Below are 23,388 nucleotides of genomic sequence, written 5' to 3'. Positions count from 1 at the left end.
TATCCAAAAGTACAGGCTTTTTCTTCATTATCTTTTTTTATTCAGAATGAGGGAGAGAACACAAGCAACAATTCAAGATCCGCCTTGAGAGGAATGAACTTTGTTGTTGAACAATAGTGAAATAAAGCAATGATCAAAAAAATGTTTGCTTTAGTGCAATGACCTCTTCTTTTCCGGAGAGAGATCATAAAAAAACTTATTGCCAGTGTGGTGGTGGTGTGGGCTTATTGTCCTGGATTGGGACCTTCTTTACTTTTGAGGGAGAGTTTTCCTCTGGAGTGGGGTGCAGGGAGCCGCATGGTGGTGGGAATGTGCTGCTTTCCTGGAATTGAGATGTGACCTTGTAGAAGTTTGGTCAATATTTGCAATGAACCACAAATTGGCTATTTTATAGGACTGCAGAGCTGGGAAGCTGCTTACGTAGTCAAATAGGCCATTTTGAAGGGATTACTCAAGAATGGATTACCCAGTCCCGTAATGCAGCTAAACAGGAAAACAGGTCAATTTAAGATTTCTTTCATCTATTTTTTTTTTTTTTTACTTTTTTTTTTTGGTTTTTGGCCGGGGCTAGGTTTGAACCCACCACCTCCGGCATATGGGACCGGCGCCCTACTCCTTGAGCTACAGGCACCACCCTCTTTCATCTATTTTAAGGCCAAGAGAATTGAATTGAGAATTGAATAATGTAGATTTCTTTGGAGAGCAGAATTCAGATCAAGGTAATTAAAAATGTAAATACTTCTATTTTTAACTATATGAATTTTTATAGTCTGCAGGGTAACTTTTCTCCATTTTTCATTTCGTTAGTATGTATAAAGTTGCTTGATCCAGACAACATTGGTTTTGGCAAATGGCAATTCTTTTTTGTGGTTCCTACTGCCTTTAGTTTGAATTTTTATTTTCTAATAAAGTAATTGGAGAATGGTCAAAATTTGTTTTGCAGGGTTGTATCTCACGTTGCTTGTGATGGGATACAAAGATGCAATTCTGTTACTCTTTTCTCTTTTACTGTTGGGCGTAAACATCTGTCCCAAGGTTATAATTGCAAGAATGAAAATAATTCAGAAGATGAAGAAGTGAGTATGTTGGAACCTTTCTTTCCTCATAGCATTAGAAATCTATAAAATACCAACCAACTATCTCAGTTATACTGAGGGTTCTTGACAGCCACAGAGTATTTCAAAAGCTAAGTGAACATAGTTTCATTTCAAAAAGAATGCACTAAGAAATGGTCTTTGGACCCTAAGGAACCACCTCAAAGAAACAACAAATTACTCAGCCACACCATGAAGCCTAACCTTCTGTGCTGCCACTTCTGTTTCTTAATCACAAAATTAGATATGTTTTCTCCATTTACAACTTAATTCTCAATAGACTAAAGATGTTGATTGCATAGTAAATTTCTTAACTGTTAAACTTTAGGATTTGGCGGCTTAGGTCAAAAAGAGATGATTTGCTTAATAGGACTGTCTTCAGAATTGGCCCTGTTGGATTTTATTTGCTTTAGAAAACATACAGATTTAAACCTAAAGCATAGGCTTATGTAGGGAGGGCTTCCGGGAGCGAAACCAGCTAAACTTCCATCCTCATACGTGGTTATATTGGCTTATTCTAAGGAGATTTTGTTTCCCTCCTCCTAGAGGGCATTTGGTAATGTCTAGAGATAATTTCTGGTTGTCTCAACTAGGGGTATCTGATGGATAAGAGGTCAGGGATGCTGCTAAACATCCTATGATACACAGAAAAAGTCCTTACTACAGAGAATTATCCAAAGTGCTAATAGTGTCCAGGTGGACAACCTTGTTCTTCCTGGTCTATTCTAGTTCCAGTCAGATTTATTTCTTGGCAGTTTAAATACTGCTGCTGATGTCTACAACATGAGGATTGTGGCTCTAGGCATACAGTATTTAAATGAGAAAAATATCATTTGCCTAATCAAAAGAAGCTCTATTTTCCTGAAGCTAGGAAATGTGGAAGTAATAGAAATATAGTCCAGTATTGATTGTGTTGTTTTCCCTTGAGTCTATCAATGATTAATGGGACTCCGTTGACTCTGCAGGGATTGTTAGAAGTAGATAGAACTTTGAAACGACTTTACTACTGTATGTAACTCAGGTGGTTTTTCAGAAAGCCACAACAAAGGAAAAATAAAATTTGATCCAGGGCATGCACATCTGGATCTGTCTCCTGGGTCACACTGGCCATTGAGTTTCCCAGAGGGGATGGGTGAATTCACTTCAGGAGAAGGGAAAAGTAGGAGGGGCTGGCATCCTCATCTGGGCAAAGGCTTTTTAGTTGTATAAAAGATAGAAAAAGACAGTATGGTTTTAGGGGCCAACCCTGTGGGCAGAAACTTGCGGTTTATCCCAGAGATTGGGCTCTGGCTGCTGTTCCAGCTTTTAGGATCCTCTTCAAAGTTTGACATCAGTGATGGCAACTTTTAGGAGGATGCTGTAGATGTTACAATTAGTTGGGATGACTTGGGTTTTGGAAGAAACACGTATGTGTCTGTGATGTCTTTGTTTTCTCCTATATAGAAGACAACTGCAGTTGGCATTCCAGGGCAGAAGGCTCTAGTGTCTGTTTCTCCACTGATTTGCTGGTCGAGAGAGGTATAGAGGGATTCCTCAGAAGCTGGATAATTTGGTGAGTGGTCTGTAGACTTGAGTCTTGGTTGAGTCATTCAAACTTCTTACAAACATTAGGTGGATGTCTTAGTCCATTTAGTGCTGCTGTAACAAAATACCTGAGACTGGGTAATTTCTATAGAATAGAAAGTTAAAAAAAAGAGAAATTTATTTTCTCACAGCTCAGGAGGCTGGGAAGTCCAAGATCAAGGTATGTGCAGGTTTGGTTGTCTGGTGAGGACTGTTATCTGCTTCTGAGGTGGCACCCTGTTGTGTCTGGAGGAGAGAAATGCTATGTTGTGTAGAAAAGGTGCAAGGGCAAAAGCTAGCTGAATGCTGCATGAAGCCTGTTTTATAGGGACCTGAATTTCATTCATGAGGGGAGGAGCTCTTATGACCTGATCACCTCTTAAAGGCCTTACCTCTTAATACTATCACATGGGCACATGTGAATTTTGAGGGGGGACACATTGAAACAATAGCAGAGGAGAATCAGATATGGGGAGAAGTGAGTACATGCTCAGAAGTGAAACTGTACTCACAAAGGGACTGAATTAAACAAAACGAAAATTTGTTTTTTACTAAAACAGTTTTGTGCCTGGCCTCAGCCATGGATGCTATCACTTTGATGTTCCATGATTTTGATCTTGGCCTTGTAGTCCTGGAGGTTTCCTCATTGAGCCAGTTGAGGTGCAGACCCCTTGACTTCCTGTGTGTGGCCCCATCCCAGTAATGTCAAGGCCTTGTGGCTCCCAACATGAAGTGAAAGGAGCCCTAGGGGTCATTTGGTGCTGCTCCAAGCCCTTGTTTCTTGGGGGAGAAAATCAGGCTCAGAGAGGCCATGTGATTTGCTCAAGGTCACACAGCTAGTCAGCAACTTAACTGGGTCAACATCCCTCATCTCTGCTCCATGTCCACTCTTTGAGAGGGTGGGGATGGTGGGGGAATGGTGACTACATTAAGACTTATGACCTGTCTTGGTGTGGTATCAACTCCCCTCACATTTACAGCCATAAGTGGAGCCACAGGGAGGGAATAGCCTTGCCTGGGTCCTTTCATCTTTGGTTTCAATATTTCGATGCATGGCTCTATTTACCCCCTAACACCATTTTGTGTTTTAACTTTTAGGCTTTAATTTGGCTTTATAAATTCATCTGTATTATCAATTTCCAGAGGAAGAAACATATTTTCATTCAAAAGCAATTTAAGTTTTAACTAACCACGTAGTCCTCACTCCCCCAAAAGAACGCTAATGGAGAAGGCATTGCCTGGGTCACAGGATACCCCAATTTGACATGTGGCTTTGCTCTTGTGATTTTTCCATAAAATGTCCATAACCTCCATTATCTTTAGCTTCTTGAGTATGAAGCCTTTCACTTGGGTCTGTGGGGAGGCTTTTGGACCATAATGGACTTTATGTTGCTTTTTTTTTTTTTTTGGCCGGGGCTGGGCTTGAACCCGCCACCTCTGGCATATGGGACCAGCACCCTACTCGCTGAGCCACAGGCGCCACCCCTTTATGTTGCTTTTTAAAGAAAATGAAATCTTTTAAGTATGTGCACACACCTATATAGAGAATGCTGTCTAATACCCATGTTTTGTGGGTGTGCCTGCTCTCCTTTACCCCTGTGGTCCCAGGCTTAGCGGACCCTTAGTAGGGTGACTGGTTCCTGCAAAATAGTTTTTACATTGCATCTTCAGCTCGGATTTTCTGCACTTGTGAGTAGATCTCATTTGCAGGCTGGATTTCCCAACTTCTTGCTGTTTCCAACTGCAGCCTAGGCCTCACAGCCCCTGCCGGGCCAACTCAGGCTGGCAGCCAGATGCTCTTAATCCATCACAGTAGGGACAGGGCTGTTCTGGGCTTACCTATGTAGGAAGCCTCCTGCTCAGGTGTGTCAAACGGTCTTCCTGGAGGTCAGAGCTAGTTCTTGGACCCAACACCTCCCTCAGCCCCTGTGTTCATAGCTCACCACAGGCCTAGGGCTGTTTTGTTTCTGGTGTCTGAATATACCTTTTATACTTTTGAGTTTAGCTATGTATTTTCAAGTATTTTATCCAGTTTTGGAAAGACGATTGTTCTGTTTCTTTAGTCTACTTTAATAATCTTTACAGTCCCCAAATCTAGGGCTCTTCTAGCACTCAGGTTTTCAAGATAGATGTTACCCAGCTTGAAAGGCTTTCCAGGCCACTTTCCACCTCAAGTGAACCAGGTGATACCTTGAGCTTCTATTTTCTGTTAAATTTATTTAAATGTTAGGATCCTGATGTCTGTGAAGAAAAGGGATACCTGAACCATCTTTTTGGAAGAAGAGTCAGAGCTGTTCTTACCCTTTCAGTTGGTAACAGGCTCTGACTCCAGAAACACCCTGGTGTCTCACGAGGAAGTGCTATGAGATCCCCAGCTACTTTGTGGGGTTTGTTCATGAACAAAAGGAAGCAATACAGAGGTATTGGGGGTGCTACCAGTCTGCCCAGGCCAGGAACCTTCACTGTTACCTCTCCTCAGCTTGCCCTTGTGACTGAGCAGGTCAAGAGGGGCTCAGTTTTCAGGCCCCTGACTAGGCCTCCAAATTGTGTGAACAGGTGGGTCACCAGAATGACCTTTAGTCCTCAGGGCATGTGAAGCAGCCTGTCCACTCACTCGACTGCCACAAGGATGATGCCAAACACGCCCCAGGAAGAATTCTAGTCTTTACTCCTGAGTAAAATGAAAGCTTCCTCCAAGCGTACGTTCCATTATCTTTACAAAGCTTTATTGAAACTTGTACGTCATGGTGACAGTAATTCATTGTTTTGAAAATAGTTACAAAAAAAAAAAAGAGTACCCTGAACTCAGGTTAACCAAATAAATACTGGAAACCTGGGAGCTTGTTCTTCCCTCTCCCAGCAGGAACAAAGAGTATAATGATAGCTTCTGCTGATGGGGGAAGGAACCTATGCTAATGGCCACATCTGTGGCACATTTCCCTGGAAACCAAGCCAAATGTAATAGAGGTCCACTTTGATCAAAAGGATAAGGGTGCTGTCAAGTTCTAAATTTCTTCCAGAATGTGCAACAGCAACTGCTGCAGCCTTTTTGCTAACTAGGGGCAGAGGTCCTGAACAAGGTGGCACAGGCTGTAATCGACTAGGAGAATGGGAAAATTCTCCAAAGTTTTCATGGCAACAGTCACCTCCTTACAACTGGAATAAAAAGCAGAACACCTTCCAGCCAACAGTGGTCAGTCTTCAGGATCATCCAGCTTAATGGAGAAATCCAGCAGTGGATTTATAAGTCTGTTCTGAGAACAGATTATTGCTGAGCACAGTTCACATGATCTATATTCTGACTTGAAAATTGCCTTAAGGCTGTACAGCCAGCTGCCGCTGGTTAGGAAAACAGTACTTGTGTACGTAAGTGTGAAACAATTGTAAAACTTCATCTGGAAATCAGATAGCTTCTAATTTCTACAGAAATTACACCTCCCTGGGTTAGAGAATGGGAGATAATTTATTGCTTTGATTTTGAAGGACAGGCAAGACCAACACTGTACTTCACAGCCAGGCCTCAAGAGGAACAAGCCACTGTCCTTATAAATGCACAGATGATTAGAGATTTTGTGTGGCTTTAGTCCCTGCTTATAGATTATTTTACTAGCAAAGTGGTGAGCTTAAGAATGTGAGGCCAGTAGAGAGGATGTAGATTAGATGTAGATTAGAATGACACTGGCCTCATGCACTTTGGAGCAGTGGATGCAGGTCCTCTGCAGCGCCCCACTCCTCTCTTGGCCTTGAGGAGACCCCTGCAGCTTGCAGCCACAGTGTTAAGAGGACTGGTACAGACCCAGTCTCTTCAGGAGCTGCCGTGCCTGGACAAGCCTTCAGGTAGGACTAGGGCAGGTATGAAATGTCATATAAAGAGTGTGAAATGAGAAATTTACAGTCCCTTCCCTTGAAAGGGAACCATGCATGTGTGGAGCCTGGTGGTGTGAGCCGTTTCCAGGGGCCCACCGTTGGCTCCCAGCTCTTCATATGGGCTTATATAACAAAGTGGTGACATATTTTTTCTTGTACCGGTGAGTTGCACTGAGCACCATCACTCCATCCTAAGGAAGAGGGTAAAAATTATCAAAGGCAGGACTGAGTCAGGGGGCCTAAACTTTACAGAATGTGAGAATCATTATGGGGCTAAATAAAAACACAAACTCTTGGGCCCACCTTCAGAACCTGAGGGCTGCATCAAGTCCTGGAAACTACCCTTTAAATCAGTACCCACAGGGAATTCTGCTGCTAGGGGTCCTCAGAGTACATATCAGCTTTAACGACATACGTGTCATTACCTTGATAGAAAGTGCGTAGAGGTGGTTCAACATGACGTGATTGGGCTCGGGGAGCAATGCTGGATCACACTGTGAGGGAACAAAAGCAGATTTAGGAATTGGAAATCAAGATTCTCAGTTTTTATTTCATGGCACTGGCTATCAAAGAAGAGGTAGGCTCTTATGCCAACCTCGCTTCCTAAGTCAGGCAATGCCAGGGCTTGTCTAAGATGAGAGGTGGGATGAGAGGGTTGTGCCCTCGGACCCGTAGGCAGCGCCCTGCATGCCTACTGGAGGCAGGTATGTGTCTCAGTCAGGTTTTGACCCTGGACTCATAGTGTGGGCCCTCATTCTATTTTCTTGCAGGATGGGCAAGGAGGTGAGTTGCTCACTGAAGGCACTATCAGAGAACATAGGAAGATACAGTCTATACTAAACACTCCGGAGCAGTGGATTCCAAACTTCTGTCTGTAAGACACGGACAGTGAACCTGAAGAATGAAATGGATAGCTGGGAGTGGGGACATCATTACTCTGTAAAACAGCAGTTCTCAACCTATGGGTCACAACCCCTTTGGGGGGGGGGGGTCGAACGACTCTTTCACAGGGATTGCCTAAATACATCCTGCATATCAGATATTTACATTATGATTCGTAACAGTAGCAAAGAAAATAATTTTATGGTTGGGAGTCACCACAACATAAGGAACTATATTAAAGGGTCTTGGTATTAGTAAGGTTGAGAACCACTGCAAAGTATACATAGGGCTGACACTTAGAGCCACACCTTTCTGTATTTTAAAAGAAGTCCAGAATTGGGATTTATTTTCTCCTTGTATTACTCCCAACTTTTAAAAAAGCTAATTCAAAGGAAAAACAAGTGTAGGGCAATGGCTCTGTGGTGGTACTTTGTGGGCAGGCCTCTGGTCATGATCCCGGCCCCAAAGGAAAGGGGGTATTCAAGGTCATTCCACCCTAATAGGGACTCTGCAGTCCTGGCCCAAAGTGCCTCAAGATCTCACAGCCACACAAGGGCCCCCAAACAGATGGGGTTAACCCAAAATTATGGTTCTACCATCATGGGTGCAGGACTTCTGAGGAGGTGTGAACATATCTTTGTAAATGAAGAGGCTAGAGCTGTCCTTGACACACCATGCATGGCCATTGGGGGTGGGTGGTGGGCTTCTGGGGGGAGTCTATGAAGCTTCATCCTCATAAGCTCAGGTTTGGAACGATCTTGAGGGCACAGCAGCCTGGAATCCCCCAAGAGTTATCTGTGCGTGCTGGTTTTCCCCATAAGGAAGGTGGAGGCAATGTGGAAATGGGCAGCCAGAAAGCCAGATCTTAGCTCCAGCTTGGCCATTGCTGGCTGCCAGATTTTGAGCATCACACTTAACCTCTAGGGTTTGGATCCCAGAGGCCGGGCTGATTATTTCATCAAACAAATGCCCAGTGAGCCCTGCTGGGATGGTTGTGAGGGGAGGCAGGTAAAAGTGCCATCTACCCAAGGACCTGGCACCATCCTGCCCTATTTGAATGCTTGCTCAGCCTGTTACTGTGTGACTGTTTTTTTTGAGATGGAGTCTCACTATGTCGCCCTCGGTAGAGCACTGTGGCGTCACAGCTCATGGCAACCTCAAACTCTTGGGCTTAAGCGATTCTCTTGCCTCAGTCTCCCAAGTAGGTGGGACGACAGGCACCTGCCACAACGCCCAGCTATTTTTTTTTGTTGTAGTTGTCATTGTTTAGCACCTGGGCTGGGTTTGAACCCACCAGCACCAGTGTATGTGGCTGGCGCCCTAACCATTGGGCTCTGGACTCTGAGCTGACTCTGGGAGTTTTTTAAAAATCAATTTTAAGAGTTTAACAGATACACATGTACAACATGTTTTAAATACAGATACACTGTGGATTGGCTAAATTGAGCTCATTAACATAAGCATCACCTCATGTACTTTTTGTAGTGAGAACACTTAAAATCTACTCTTAGTGCATAGTTCAGGGGTATGCAAATTTGTCCAGATACCATGAAAACAAGATGAAGGTTCCTCAAAAAATTAAAATTAAAAATTAAACCTAGAAGGCAGCACCCATGTCTCAGTGAGTAGGGCGCTGGCCCCATATACTGGAGGTGGTGGGTTCAAACCCAGCCCTGGCCAAAAACTGCAAAAAAAAAAAAAAAAAATTAAACCTAGAACTAACATATGATCCAGCAAGCCCAGTACTGGGTATACATCCAAAGGACATGGAACTAGTATATACAAAGATATTTGCACTCCCATGTTCACACAGCAACATTCACAACAGCCAAGATATATAATCCCCCTAGTTGTCCACGGATGGGTGATGAAGAGCTAGAGAACATATGGTGGTATATATACACAGTGCAGTATTATTCAGCCTTAAGATAAGGAAATCCTGCCACTTGCAACAACATGGATGAACCTGGAGGACATTACGCTAAATGAAACGAGCCAGGCACAAAGACAAATACCACATGATCTCACATGTAGAAACTAAGAAAGACAAGCTCACAGAAGTGGAGAGTAGAATGTTGATTTTCAGGGACTGAGGTTGGTAGGGGTGGGAAGATGTTGGTCAAAGAATATAAAAATTTGATTAGGCTGAACGACTAAATTCAAGAGGTCAATTGTACAAAATGGTGACTAATGCTAACAACAAGGTACTGTGTTCCTGAAACTCTCTATAGCAGTGGCCTTTACTCTCTTGGGATGTTACTTAACTCCTCTGTGTCTCAGTTTCCCCATCTGTAAAATGGGGATAATAATAGTACCTACCTTCATAGGTTTGTTATGAGGCTTAAATAACAATACATGAAAAGTACTCAGACTAATGTTCTGGACGCAATAAACATTAGTCATTTAGTATCCGAACTATAGCCAAAATTCGTGTTACACTCAGTGCTGCCTTGGACAGAGGCTCCTGACCCAGACCCCTTGGGCCACTCTTAGTTGGTCTATCCCCAGAAGCGGTTTCCATCAGAGAAACCAGCCAATGATGCCTCTATTTTCTAAGAAAAAAGAAAATAAACCCTTATTAGCTTAGCAGGGAACTGAGAGTCATCTAATTTATTAAACTTTGTAAAATCAGTATTAAGAGAAGTAGCCCGACCCAAATACTCTATAAGATAGAAGGTAAATGTCCTTGCAGTTCTTTGCCTATTGCTACTGAGATGTTGCCAATGTAGTGCTTGAAACACAGTAGGCCCAGGGGCTGAAGGCATGCTGGTCCTTACCCCTGGCTCCTTCCTGGCCTACCAATCCAGGGGTCAGGCATGTGTTTGGGGGACTCTCGGCATGGGAGTGGGAGGGGGGAGTGATGGGGGCTGCAGGGAACCTGGTGCCCCAAGAAAAGCAAGTCCCACCAGGATGGGGTAAGAAATACTGAGACTCTGCCTCAGCAGCCAGCAGTGACTGCTGTGGGGGACTTCCTGCACCTCATCTCAGCACTTGTGTCCTCCACCTCAGCGTGGAGTTCTGCACAGCATTGTGGTTACTTTAGCAGTTTATAAACGTGTGCCTCTTAAGAGGTGGCCTAGACACACTGAAGGGTGTCTAGTTACCTAGAATTTTGGCTATGCTGTGCATTCCAGAGCTAGATGGACCAGGCAATCCAGGAAATGGAAAATTAACCACAGAGGAATAACTAGTTGCTCTTTGGGATCCACAAGGACACACTTCCTTTTTCCATGTAGTAAAACTTCCTATAGGAAATGTCACACCCCCCAAATTTTGATTCAGAAGCACTGATGTCTCTGAAAGCAAATTAGTGATTAAAACTAGATTCTAAAATTTGAGGCCAGAGGAGGAGCTCCAAAATTCAGCTTACTAAGAAGGGGTGGTTTGTGTTTTACTGTGAAATTTAAATGCAATGGATCTTAGGCCAAGGCAGGAGTGAAGGGCAAGAAAAGTACAGAGACTTTGCAGGACAGGGAGGCAGCACTGCACCCTGGAATGTCTCGCTAGCAGCCCGTCCCCGCATGGAAGCAGACTGTGCTGGGCTATACACACTGAGCTTGTTCACCAGTTGCTCTGCATAGGAAGGGGAGCAGCTGGACATGACCACAGAGGACAGTCGGAGCAGATGCGCCTATACTCACAGAAATCCCTGTGTCCTTGTTCAGGATGACCTGGAGCAGGTGTGGAGGGAGAATAGGTGGTGCTTTAAACCGCTCTTCTGGTTTACAGACGTAGGGCTCCTGATGGTAGGGTCCTGGGGGGGAACTGGACAGCTCTGTTGGGACATGGTAACAGCATATTTACTTTGACAATTAGGAATAGCCTTATTTAGTGTACGGTGCTTCCTTGTCTCCTGATCCCCTCAATACAGACTATGTCCTCTTGAAGGATACACAGGCTCCCAGGGTGAAGAGCAGAGGAAAGGAGAAACCCTTCTGCAATCTGGGTGACTGGTAGAACACTCAGGAGTGAACTCAAGAGGCCCTGGTGGGAGAGGGAAGCTGTGGCACAGCCAGCAAGTCTGAGGCTGTTCTCAATAACCTAACCTAATCTTACCCTCATGGCAGAATAACGCTTCCTTTTCACTTCAGGCTGGACTGGCAAAGAAGCTCAAGTGAAGATAAATAGCTAAATTCAAGTTATGAGCACTGCCAGCCAGAATAAAACAGAAAAAGTGGCAGTCTGTTTACATAGAGGCAGGGGGAAAAAACAGGTTATATGAGACGCTGGCAAATTTCAAAATGAAAAAAAAAAAAAAAAAGAAAATTGAAAGCCTGATTTCTAAGGGCTCTTTGACTCAATTACACTCAAGTTCCTCCCAAAGTCTTAATTGATAAAGAAGCTTCTAGAAGAGTGTGCTTTGTAGTGTTAGAAGCAGCTCATTTAGTGATGTTTGGACAACTAGAAGGTACTGAGCCATTACCAAAGAACATGTGGGATGGGTTCTATCTAGTTGTCAGATCCCTGGATGGGTCCAGCATAAACTTGACATGCCCTGGCTCTGTCAATGCCCCCAATGTCATTTTCTAGGGCACAGGCCTCCTTCATGTGGTGACCTGACCATATCACAGCAACAACCTGAGAAAAGCATTAAGTGCAGAAAACTGAGCCATAGGGATAAATGGTATTTTAAGGAAGTGAGTGTCTAGACAGAAGTCTGCAGAGTGCTTAAAGGTGGCTTATCAGCAACAAGGGATAAACTTTCTCTCTCTAGGTGACCTACACTGTAGAAACTTTACAGAAAGCTTTGGTGTGTGGCCTAAAATTACATTTATCAGCAACCCCCAATTATCTGAGGAAGAAAGAATGATACCTCTAAAAGATCTGTTAGCTATCCAGATGAAAGCATCCTAATTTTGGATTTCCAAGTCTTGCTCAACAACCTGACCTGTCAGCCACAGCAAGCTCTCTGAGGTCCACTTACCACTGTGATTTCTAAACTGGTAACAATAAAAGATCCTGCTGGCAGAACCTCCAGGCCCAGCCAGGTGATGATGAAAAAGTCTTCCTGTAAACCCCATGGACTCCATTTTCTTAGTGTGCCAGACATGCTCCCAGGGAATCTGTTCACTGCCTCCCACAGGGTCCAGGAGTTATTAAGCCTCTGCTCAAAGGAAGAGGCAGTGAGGCCATCTTTTCCCCAGAATTGCATATAATATGTTTCTTCTGGGATTTCAATGGAAGGCAATGTATTGATACCTTGATGACTGAAAGACTCTTGGAAGATGGGCAGGTCTGACTAGGACTGTACAGAGCAGGTTACCACAGAGGAGAGCTGTGCTGTGGAGCCTGTTGCCTATGGTTAGCTGCCTTCTCCCCTGAAGGGATTCTGACAAGGTGCTAATAAACCACACAAGTCATGCCCAAGGTCACTGAGGTGTCCATCTATCACTTGTCAGGCTAAAATTCTTTAGGCTCCACCAGGGGGAAGTGAGCTGGCAGGTGTCCCCCAGTGTTGTCTTGTCACTGACCTGATGTGACCCTCCAAGGCCTCTTCAGCCCTGCCCAACACAAGATCAAGCTCTTGTTCCATTTACAATATTTTCTGTGGCCAAGCAGACCTACTATATACTTGAGATGATCAGAAAATGACTTATAGCTGCTATGGGGCTAAATTTCAATGACCTGACAGAGTCAGGAATTAAAAGTTTTGTGGTTCTTAAGGGAGCTACAGATGTCCATCTGACTGGGTATATTTAGCTCAAGAGTAAGAGTCAAGAGAAGCAAGAGGATTTCTAGATTGCACAGACCCCACCTGCAGACATGTGGTATAAAATAACTGTGTTCATACCAGACACATCGGAGCACTTTTGGGAATCCACCATTAAAGCATCAAATACTTCAAAGTCAGTTTTCTTCACTTGAATGATGTTGTTAACTGTGCCAAGCTGGCTGGTTACTATTGGCTGGGAAGAGACAGACAGGCAGAAATCATAACATGGAAGGTCTTCAGGGTGACTCTTTAGAGGACTTGAATTCCTCGATGGAAGACCTTATCTCCTGGCTAGCCACCCTGCTCATCTTAATCAACTTTGCCAACTGACACTTGATGCTGCTACCTAGTTCAGCCACACACAGGGACTTTTACCAGCAGGGCAAAGGGACCCGGTAATAATCCCTAAGGGAAGGTGATCTGTTTGGAATGTACCGGCCACAGAGCCAGAGGACCAAAAGCAGAGTACCTCAGAAGGGTCGTGTGTCCACTGACCATCCACAAAGAACTTGTACTGATGCTCTCCTTCCGGCAGATCCAGGATGGCTACAAAATTATTGTGGCTGCAAGGAAAAAGGAAGCAGAGGATTTCATCTGAGCAGGCTGCCCTCTTAGCTTACTTTCCAAACTAGCTGTGGAAGAAAAAACATTTCCATGTAAAACTAAAAGTTCAGCTGGAAGAGAATAAACATTTTAAACCCATTTACACAATTCAGTATAATGATGTCAATCTTAAGGTTACAAGGAAGCAGCAATGTAAGAGGTTTTCCTGAAAACTCACTCTGCTCAAATACCAGGAACCCACATTCCAAACATTAAAAAGTCAACAAACAGGCATTTGTCCCTCTGAAGCTTGCCTGCAAAATACTGAGTAGCTCTGCGTGCCAAAGAGGATGACAACACAAGATAAATAGCAAGCTACCTACCTTTACCTTTCTCGGTTTGCCTTCAACAGGAGAAGGGGGATCAATTTAATAGGAGGCATAAATGTTCTCTAAAGAAACTTATGTAACTACTAAAAAAGGATTCTGGGAAAGCTCTTTGATTTGGTTACTTTATTCCTGACTTGTGACTACTATGCTGAGTGCCTTCCTCTTCCTCTATGTGTCCACCGGAAAGCAGGCAGCCCCTGACAAAAATGAGGCTGGCTCAGTGGGGCATGATTTCTCCCTTCATTTCCTCAATAGTACATATTAGCAAAGATACTTTCTCATTGACAGCTGGGGACAGAAGTCCATGTTAGGGTTCCTGATAAAGTGTCTTATTATATACTTGCTAATAATGCCTACATAGCATGTACCTTTCAAACAAAAGTAATACACCAAGAACAGAAACCTCAGAGATCACATGGTCCAACATTACTTAAAAAAAAATTTGGGGGGAGGGAGGAGGGAGTTTGGGCAGAGGGAAGGTGATTGGTGGGATTACACTTGCGGTACATCTCACAAGGGTACATGTGAAACTTAGTGACTGCAGAATATGATTGTCTTAACACAATAACTAAGAAAATGCCAGGAATGCTATGTTAACCAGTGTGATGAAAATGTGTCGAACTGTTTATAAAACCAGTGTATGGTGCCCCATGATCGTGTTACTGTACACAGCTATGATCTAATACTAATAAAAAAAATTTTTTTTTTTTTAGAGAGTTTCACTTTATCGCCCTTGGTAGAGTGCCATGGTGTCACACAGCTCACAGCAACTCCAGCTCCTGGGCTTAGGCGATTCTCTTACCTCAGCCTCCTGAGTAGCTGGGACTACAGGTGCCCACCACAACGCCCGGCTATTTTTTTGTTTCAGTTTGGCCGGGGCTGGGTTTGAACTTGCCACTCTCCGTATATAGGGCAGGTGACCCTACCCACTGAGCCACAGGCACCGCCCCCAACATTACTTTTTTAAAGAAAGGAACCCCAAGGTCCCAGATGTTAAGTGAATGTTAGCATAGCCACTATGAGCTCAAATCTGGGTCTCTTAAGATTCCCAGCCCAGTGATCTCTCATTATATAAGGGAACAAATGTCTGTGTTTCTGAGAAGTCCTGACTGGATAAATACATAGTTGAGTATGTGAAGTGAAAGATGTCTGTGACACTATATACTTGTCTGTGAAAGATGTCTGTGAAGTGAAAGATGTCTGTGACACAGAAACACCATTGAAAGATGTTGTTTCCTCAAAGATGTACTATAAATCTAGAGCCTGCTTGGGTTTGCAATTTGAATCCTATGTCGGATGTTTCTGTTAAGTGGATGGTGAGTGGAAAAACAATCTTTCTATTCACCCACTGGGAGCTTTTAGAAACAAGAGCATCCATGGATTAAGACAATTATGTGAACACTGCCCAGTCAATTACCTTCTTGTGAGGGGAAGTTTACTCCAGTTGTTGAAGGACCCAGATAAGTAAACTTCCTTTCCACCTCCTGTCCATCGAAATACAGTTGGCCGAGCCTGGGCGGGAGCTTTATCATTCACTTCCAGATCATGCTGCCAGGCCAGGAATTCCTCCTTCTCTGGAGCCTAGAAGAAGAGCAGTTGACTCAGGACAAGGAGCCATTAGTGACTGCTCAGTAACAGTTACCCTAACATTGACAATTGTTAATTGTGCTAATAGTGACAAGCTGTCACTACCTGGGTTCATGTTCAGGCTTGGTAACTTACTAGTGGTACCTCAGTTTCCCCTCTAGCAAAATAAAGATAATAAAAATAGCTATTTCTTTGGTGGTTGTTGCAGTTTGGCCAGGGCCAAGTTTGAACCCACCACCCTCAGTATATGGGGCCAGCACCCTACTCACTGAGCCACAGGTGCCAGCCACCAAAATAGCTATTTTTAAGGCTGCAGTGAAGGCAAAGGTAGTCCACGTAAAATACTTTGCATAGTGTCTGACAGACATTTGAGAACTTACTTAATAATACTTAGGTACTATTGTCATTAAAGAAGTCTACATCAAAATTCTAGTGGAAACTATAAAACCCACTTAGAAGAGAGTGAAACATATCCAAAACTAGCTTAATAAATACCATTTTCCTCCCTTAATTAAGCAAGATTTTAAGTACAGTCATGCCTTTATAATGACATCTTGGTCAGTGACAGACAACAGTCCCAGAAGATTATGATACCATATTTCTGCTGTATCTTTTTTTATATGTTTAGATACACAAATCCTTACCATTGTGTTACAATTGCCTACAGTATTCAGTAGACTAACATGCTGTGTGGGTATGTAGCCTAGGAGCAATAGGATATACCATACAGCCCAGGTGTGTACTAGGCTACACCCTCTAGTTTTGTGTAAGAACACTCCATGATATTAATAGAGCAACAAAATCACTGGAAAACACATTTCTCAGAACGTATCCCTACTATTAAGTGACGTATGACTGTAAATGAAAATAAGGAACAATTCTAGAGCAAATTCAGGTTCTGAGGAAGGGAAAAACTATTAAATAAGTGCTATCCAGGCACTGAGGGAAAAAAGACAAATAAAGACAGACCACTCATTTTGTTAAGCAATAACTTCCAGTGTGGTAAGCAACCTATAACTGAGGCATTCCAGAATAAGAGAGAAACTCATTCAACTCTGGGTGGTTATGGACCTTCTACATTTTTTCTTAGTCAGAAGCCAGACCTTAAAAGAGTAGGAGTTTCAGGCTGGAGGCTGGGAGAGACCAAAAATGAAGTTAAACAGGGCTTCTAGCACTTTCATTTCAAATACTGAGCAGAGGGTGATGCCTGTGGCTCAAGGAGTAGGGCACGGGACCCATATACCAGAGGTGGTAGGTTCAAACCCAGCCCCAGTTGAAAAAAAAAAAAAAATCTCAAATATTGAGCAGGGTTTATCTAAAAGCAGCATACTTTTTTTTTTTTTTGTGGTTTTTTTTTGGCCGGGGCTGGGTTTGAACCTGCCACCTCTGGCATATGGGACCGGAGCTCTACTCATTGAGCCACAGGCGCCGCCCTTTTTTTTTTTTTAAAGAGACAGTCTTATTCATCGCCCTCATGGCATGGCATCACAGCTCATAGCAACCTCCAGCTCTTAGGCTTAGGCGATTCTCTTGCCTCAGCCTCCTGAGTACTGGGACTACAGGCGCCTGCCACAATGCCCAGCTATTTTTTTATTGCAGTTTGGCCGGGCCAGGTTTGAACCTGCCACCCTCTGTATATGGGACCAGTGCCCTACTCACTGAGCCAAAGGTGCCACTTGCAGCCAACATTTTTTGAATTCCAGCAAAATCTACAGATTAAAGAACAGACTGGAATCACTTTACACCAAGGATGTGATAACTAATTGCATTCAAAACATTATCCTAGTGTAGTTAAAAGAATCCATGACTTTTCTTGATAGCTGGGTTACTGTACCATGTGTCCGCTATGTCACTTCAGAAAATTCTGATGAAATGAGAATGGACGCTATGTAAAATCATTCTCCACACATTACATGTATGCTAAACATGTCTTGTAGAAGTTTTGGAAGAGCAACAGAACAACAAATACTTCTTGAACAGCCTTTCTGGGACCAAAATTACTTCTGAAGGTAGGGATGTTGAGTCGTTGGGAGAAACATGATTTTTAAAGAATACAACAAATCTAGAAATCAAGTTCAAATCACAGCATGAAGGGGCAAATAAAAGCAGGCTCTTTCTAACAGACTCAAAACTAATATCTAAGTGAGGGTGTGAGACAATTATGTGATGGAAACAAGAGCAAAAAATGTGAGGAAAGGTAGAATGAGTTGCCAATTAGCCTGAGAGACAATGACGATTAACATGAAACTGGATACTAATAGAATACATTGTGCACAGGACATCTTCATCCTTCTTTTTCCTTTAAGGAATTAGCTCTTTTTGGATATACCATATCAATATCAGCTGTCAGAGCACTAAGCGTCCTTGGCCGTGAGGCTAGAAACACAAATCTTATCAAGGTGGTTAACAGGAATGCAGCTGAAGCAGGAGTCAAGCATTATCTTTTCTTTTTCTTTCTTTTAGAGACAGAGTCTCACTTTGTCACCCTCAGTAGAGTGCTGTGGTGTCACACAGCTCACAGCAACCTCCAACTCCTGGGCGTAGGCAATTCTCTTGCCTCAGCCTCCAGAGTAGCTGGGCCTACAGGAGCCGGCCACAACACCCGGCTATTTTTTGGTTGCAGTTTGGCCGAGGCCGAGTTTGAACCCACCACCCTCAGTATATGGGGCTGGCACCCTACCCACTGAGCCACAGGTGCCACCCGCATTATCTTAATTTTCAATGAAGGAAAACAGACTGCAGGAAGAAGTCACTTTCTGCCTGTAAAATGCCTGCTTAAGTCATATTTAAACAACAAAGTTGAAAAGTTGAGTAGCTGCTGGCTGCCTCCTTCAGACTGTCACTTCACTCACCCACTGACCTTCAGAAATTGAATGAGTTTTCTGTGCTTGCTCTAAATAAGCAGAGTGGATCAAAAGTGTTAGGCAGAACTAAACACCTGTGGCAACTACAGGCAGCTGTTCAACTCCACGGTATTCCGTTTACATGTGTGTTCCAGTTTATCTTAAAAAATGGACAATAAACTCTTAAACCAACTTTTACAAAAATGCCAGTGTGCCTACAGGTGAAGGAAGATTCCTCAGGGCGGTTAAATTAATTACACCTAAGAGAAAAGCAGAGATCTGGGCTCAATTACTGCTAGCTCCACTCAATTAAGAATTTGAAACTCTGTCCCAGACCTTTCTCCTTAATGATGTTTAACGAAGTGAGTTCCTTCTCCCTCAGGGTGACTTTCTCATATCAGTAATTAGACACAGGTCCCTGGATCGTTCAGAGGGCTCTCACAAGGGCCGTCTGGCTTAAAGCGCACCGAGAGAAGCGCCACCTCCCTTCCTAGTTTTCAAGGGGATGTGGCGGGAACACATTAGTCAAGGGGAGGCGTTTTCCCCAGTATCCCGCACCTTGATTTCCTCGGAGTGGAAGAGGTCGGCGTCCTCGGGGCTGTCCATCAGGATCTTGGGCCTGTCCCCGTCCTTGGTGCCCCCTGAGCTGTCCCTCCGGGGCGTCTTATGGCCACCGTGCCGCTCCAGCCCGGAGCGCTCACTGCTCGTGTTGCCCATGACGGGAGTCTGCGGGAACACGGGGAGCCGGGCTGAGCCTCACTCCAGGAAAGGGACCCGGGCTATAGAGCTCTGCAAGGCTGAGAGTCGGAGCACCAGGGTACCACGCCCCTCGGGGAGGGTTTGGAGCCGTAAGCCGGCTGGAGCCAAGTCAGCACAGCTGCCGAGGTCTCGCAATCACGCTTTACCTGCTCTGGCAACCAAGACGCGAACTCAAGGAGCTGGAAGTCAACCCGACACTTTCCCGACAACTTCCCCCTCCCCTTAGCAACTTCCGCTTCCGGCAACTCAGAGAGTCGGCAAAGCCCAGGGTGTGGGGTAGCAGCGCTCACTGAGGGCGCGAGGCTCCACTTCCGCTTCCGGCATTGAGCTGTGTGCTCGTAGGCGCCGGGGGCGGCTTCCGTAGGCCTCGGAGCGCGCAGTCGCAAACGGCCTCCAGGGGCCCGGCCCAGGACGAAGCGGCTGAGGGACGGCAGAGGGCGCTCCATGCGCCGGCCCTCTGCGTGGCTCTCTAAGGGCTGCATGGTGAGGTAAGATATTTCTGCCCACTTCTAGTTGATTCTACACCCTGCAGCCTAAGCGAAAGTTCTAAAGTGCAAATCTAATTAAGAAAGTCTTTATAGCTGGGCGTTGTGGCGGGCGCCTGTGGTCCCAGCTACTTGGGAGGCTGAGGCAAGAGAATCGCTTAAGCCCAGGAGTTGGAGGTTGCTGTGAGCTGTGTGATGCCATGGCACTCTACCGAGGGCCATAAAGTGAGACTCTGTCTCTACAAATAAAAAAAATAAAATAAAAAGAAAGTCTTTAATGCAGACTCTCAAACGCTTTAGAGGGCATTAGAATCACCTGGAGTGCTTGTTTAACATGCAGCCCCCCACTGGAGATCTACTGAATCATAATTTCTGGAGATTAGGGTCTGGGGAACTAGGTAATCTTGCAAGTGTTTGAGGATAGGGCTCATCTAGTAAGTTAGGGGTGGTAAAGTGCTGGGGTCATTAGTGTATTTGTATTAAATTGACCACACAGTCGTTTGATAGGTATTTTGCAATATCTTATAATTACTTTGGACACATTATTGTGCATACAATACATGAGGGCTTGCCATTCACAGTGGCCAGTGCTTCAGCAAGAAGTGCATACACCTGTGGTAGTAAAATATCCTAATCTTCTCACTGTTAGTCGTTTTCATGTTTTTGTTTTTTTTTTCCTATGAATGTCTCAAGATACTTTGGCTTTTGCTAGGCCTGATCATGCATTTCTTTCACTGAACATTTATTTAGAATGTTCAAATTACCAGACATTGTGTTAGGAAATGAACACAGATGACCAAGATAAGGTTTCTTGCAGGGAATTCAGCAGTAAGGGTATTCAAATAGGGGCAGAGGAGGTCAAACTCTGCCTCTTTGCCAATGATATGATCTTATACTTAGAGAACCCCAAAGACTCAACCATAAGACTCCTGAAAGTGATCAAAAATACAGTAATGTCTCAGGATACAAAAATCATGTCCACAAATCAGAAGCCTTTATATATGCCAAAACAATCAACATGAGAAGTTAACCAAAGACACAATTCCCTTCACAGTAGCTTCAAAGAAAATGAAATACCTAGGAATATACCTAACAAAAGAGATGAAGGACCTCTACAAAGAAAATTACAAAACCATAAGAAAAGAAATAGCGGAAGATATCCAAATGGAAGGATATACCATGCTCATGGCTGGGAAGAATCAACATTGTTAAAATGTTTATACTTCCCAAAGCAATCTTCTGATTCAGTGCCATCCCTATTAAAATACCAACATGGTATTTTCAAGACTTGGAAAAAATGATTCTTTGTTTTGTATGAAACCAGAAAAAAACCCTGTATAGCTAAGGCAGTTCTTAGTAATAAAAACAAAGCCAGGGGCATCAGCATACCAGACTTAAGGCTGTACTACAAGGCCATTGTGATCAAAACAGCATGGTACTGGCACAAAAATAGAGACATAGACATTTGGAATCAAGGTGGCACCTGTGGCTCAAAGGAGTAGGGCACCGGCACCATATGCTGGAGGTGGTGGGTTCAAACCCAGCCCCAGCCAAAAACTGCAAAAAAAAAAAATAAAATAAAATAAAAAATAAATTAAAATAAAATAAAAAAGACATTTGGAATCAAATAGAAAACCAGGAAATGAAACTAACACCTTACAGCCACCTAATCTTCAATAAACCAAACAAGAACATACACTGGGGGAAAGAATCCCCATTCAATAAATGGTGCTGGGAGAATTGGATATCCACGTGTAGAAGACTGAAACTCGACCCACACCTTTCTCCACTCACAAAAATTGATTCAAGATGGATAAAAGACCTAAATTTAACGCATGAAATGATAAAAAATCCTTAAAGAAAGCATAGGAAAAAAACTGGAAGATAATAGCCTGGGGAAAGACTTTATGAAGAAGACTTCCATGGCAGTTGCAACAACAACAAAAATAAACAGATGGGACTTAATTATTGAGTAGCTTCTGTACAGCTAAAGAAACAACACCAAAGCAATAGACAACCATCAGAATGGGAAAGATATTTGCATACTATGAATAGGACAAAAGGTTGATAACTAGGATCTACAGAGAACTCAAATTAATCCACATGAAAAAAGTCAACAATCCCATATATCAATGGGCAAGAGAGATGAATAGAACCTTCTCTAAAGAAGATAGACAAATGGCTAACAAACGTGAAAAAATGCTCATCATCCCTACATATTAGAGAAATGCAAAGCAAAACCACCCTAAGATATCACCTAACCCCAGTGAGAATGGTCCACATCACAAAATCTCAAAACTGCAGATGCTGGCATAGATGTGGAGAGAAAGGAATACTTTTACACTGCTGGTGGGACTGCAAACTAAAACAACCCTTTTGGAAGGAAGTGTTGTGCGGCCGGAGACACGAACGAACAGCAGCTTTGCCGTGGGTGTAAACTCGCTCCTGTAATTATTAAGTCAAGAAACAGACTACACGAGATGGATCAGGAAGTATGGCGAATCCTCAAAGAACTCAAACTAGACCTCCCATTTGATCCTACAATCCCATTACTAGGCATCTACCCAGAAGAAAAAAAAATCGTTTTATTATAAGGACATTTGTACTAGACTGTTAACTGATGCTCAGTTTATAATTGCCAAATTGTGGAAACAACCTAAATGCCCACCAACCCAGGAATGGATTAACAAGCTGTGGTATATGTATACCATGAAATACTATTCAGCCACTAAAAAAGATGGAGACTTTACATCTTTTTACTATCCTGGATGGAGTTGAAACACATTCTTCTTAGTAAAGCATCCCAAGAATGGAGAAGCAAGGATCCAATGTACTCAATTCTGATATGAGGACAATTGACGACCTACCCTGTTTCCTCGAAAATAAGACATCCTCCGAAAATAAGACCTACTTACAGCAAAGATAAGACGTCCCCTGAAAATAAGACCTAGCGCATCTTTGGGAGCACACCTTAAAATAAGACACTATCTTATTTTGGGGGAAACAGGGTAGTACATTGTGGGAGGTGGGGGAAGGGTGGAGCAAAGAAAGGGAAGAAAAGAGTGGGTTGGGGGGGCCACAGTGTGTGACACATCTCTTGGTGGTCACAATTATAAGAGGGACTTTGCTTAAATGCAATCAGTGTAACCTGATTCTCTATACTCTCAAGGAATCACAATAAAAAGTAAATAAATAAATGTACCCTCATTCGATACACAATTTTACTTCCAGGAAACATCTACAGAAATACACACATGAAAATTATTTACAAGCATATTCATTTGCATCTCTAATACAGTAGTATATTTATTCTAAAATGGACGTTCCCCCCCCCCACATTTTAACTTCTCTGAAATTGGGTGCTTCTCAGAATCAACAGAATCTTTGATTTGATGATATAAGGAAATGAAAAAACTGCAAAATCCTAAAAATTTGGTCAGTGGGAGAATTGCTAAGTGAATTATTTTATAGAATACCGAGCAACTTTTGAAAAGGAACAAGTAGACTTTTGTGGGTTCCTTTGGGGAGGTATCTATGACATTACAAGATCCAAAAGCAAGTGGGAGAGCAACAGAGGTCAAGAGCATGAGCTTTGATGCCAGCCTGCCTTGAGTTCACATTCTGGCTTTATCATTTAGTAATTGTCATCTTGGTTTCTTCTTT

The 23,388-nt window shown here is 43.4% G+C and overlaps 1 protein-coding gene and 1 long non-coding RNA gene across 3 annotated transcripts; one reads left to right on the top strand and one right to left on the bottom strand.

The window, feature by feature from the left end:
- The first annotated feature begins 543 nt into the window (after positions 1-543).
- LOC128583548 (uncharacterized) lies at positions 544-11,040 on the top strand. 2 transcript variants are annotated; one of them, XR_008379491.1, is made up of 4 exons: positions 544-719; positions 944-1,076; positions 2,538-2,646; positions 7,295-11,040. It is a non-coding gene; the product is annotated as an uncharacterized LOC128583548 (long non-coding RNA). The 2 variants fall into 2 exon arrangements; XR_008379490.1 differs by lacking the exon at positions 944-1,076 and having other exon boundaries at positions 549-719.
- PRKAB1 (protein kinase AMP-activated non-catalytic subunit beta 1) lies at positions 5,366-19,538 on the bottom strand. The gene is made up of 8 exons (XM_053587770.1): positions 19,387-19,538; positions 19,040-19,207; positions 15,469-15,632; positions 13,589-13,682; positions 13,198-13,312; positions 11,048-11,181; positions 6,950-7,018; positions 5,366-6,715 (listed from the first exon to the last, which is right to left on the bottom strand). Exons 2-8 carry the CDS (start codon positions 19,196-19,198, stop codon positions 6,638-6,640), a joined length of 813 nt encoding a protein of 270 aa, XP_053443745.1. The 5' UTR covers positions 19,199-19,207; positions 19,387-19,538; the 3' UTR covers positions 5,366-6,637.
- Between the last annotated feature and the right edge of the window lie 3,850 nt (positions 19,539-23,388).

Source organism: Nycticebus coucang, chromosome 4, assembly GCF_027406575.1.
Source record: "Nycticebus coucang isolate mNycCou1 chromosome 4, mNycCou1.pri, whole genome shotgun sequence".
NCBI classification, from domain to species: domain Eukaryota; kingdom Metazoa; phylum Chordata; class Mammalia; order Primates; family Lorisidae; genus Nycticebus; species Nycticebus coucang.
Note: the sequence above shows the minus strand (reverse complement) of the source record. Positions and strands in the feature narration are given on the sequence as shown.